The following is a 249-nucleotide window of genomic DNA, read 5'->3' as shown; positions in this document are numbered from 1 at the left end:
TACCGTGCCCCGGAGCTGCCGGTGATGCTCCCCTCTCTCCCCCCCTCAGACCGAGCGGGCCTACCAGAAGCAGCCCACCATCTTCCAGAACAAGAAGCGGGTGCTGCTGGGCGAGGGCGGTAAGGAGAAGCTGCCCCGCTACTACAAAAACATCGGCCTGGGCTTCAAGACTCCCAAGGAGGTAAGGCGCGGCCATCTGCGGGGCCCGGGCGGGCAGGGCCGCCGGCCTCTCGGTCCCGTTCCCCGGGC

General features: G+C 68.7%; 1 protein-coding gene across 1 annotated transcript in view; it reads left to right on the top strand.

Moving 5' to 3' along the window:
- Positions 1 to 49: 49 nt before the first annotated feature.
- RPS11 (ribosomal protein S11) overlaps positions 50 to 249 on the top strand; it is a gene marked incomplete at its 5' end in the record, with an annotated part of 2,333 nt that continues 2,133 nt past the window's right edge. The window contains one exon of the mRNA XM_009578968.1: positions 50 to 181. Within this exon, the coding sequence (XP_009577263.1) occupies positions 50 to 181 (132 nt within the window). The remainder of the gene's footprint in view (positions 182 to 249) is intronic.

The sequence above is a fragment of the Fulmarus glacialis genome, unplaced genomic scaffold (genome assembly GCF_000690835.1).
Source record: "Fulmarus glacialis isolate BGI_N327 unplaced genomic scaffold, ASM69083v1 scaffold34055, whole genome shotgun sequence".
NCBI lineage: Eukaryota > Metazoa > Chordata > Aves > Procellariiformes > Procellariidae > Fulmarus > Fulmarus glacialis.
The sequence above is the reverse complement of the archived record's forward strand: the minus strand, read 5'-3'. Positions and strand labels throughout refer to the sequence as shown.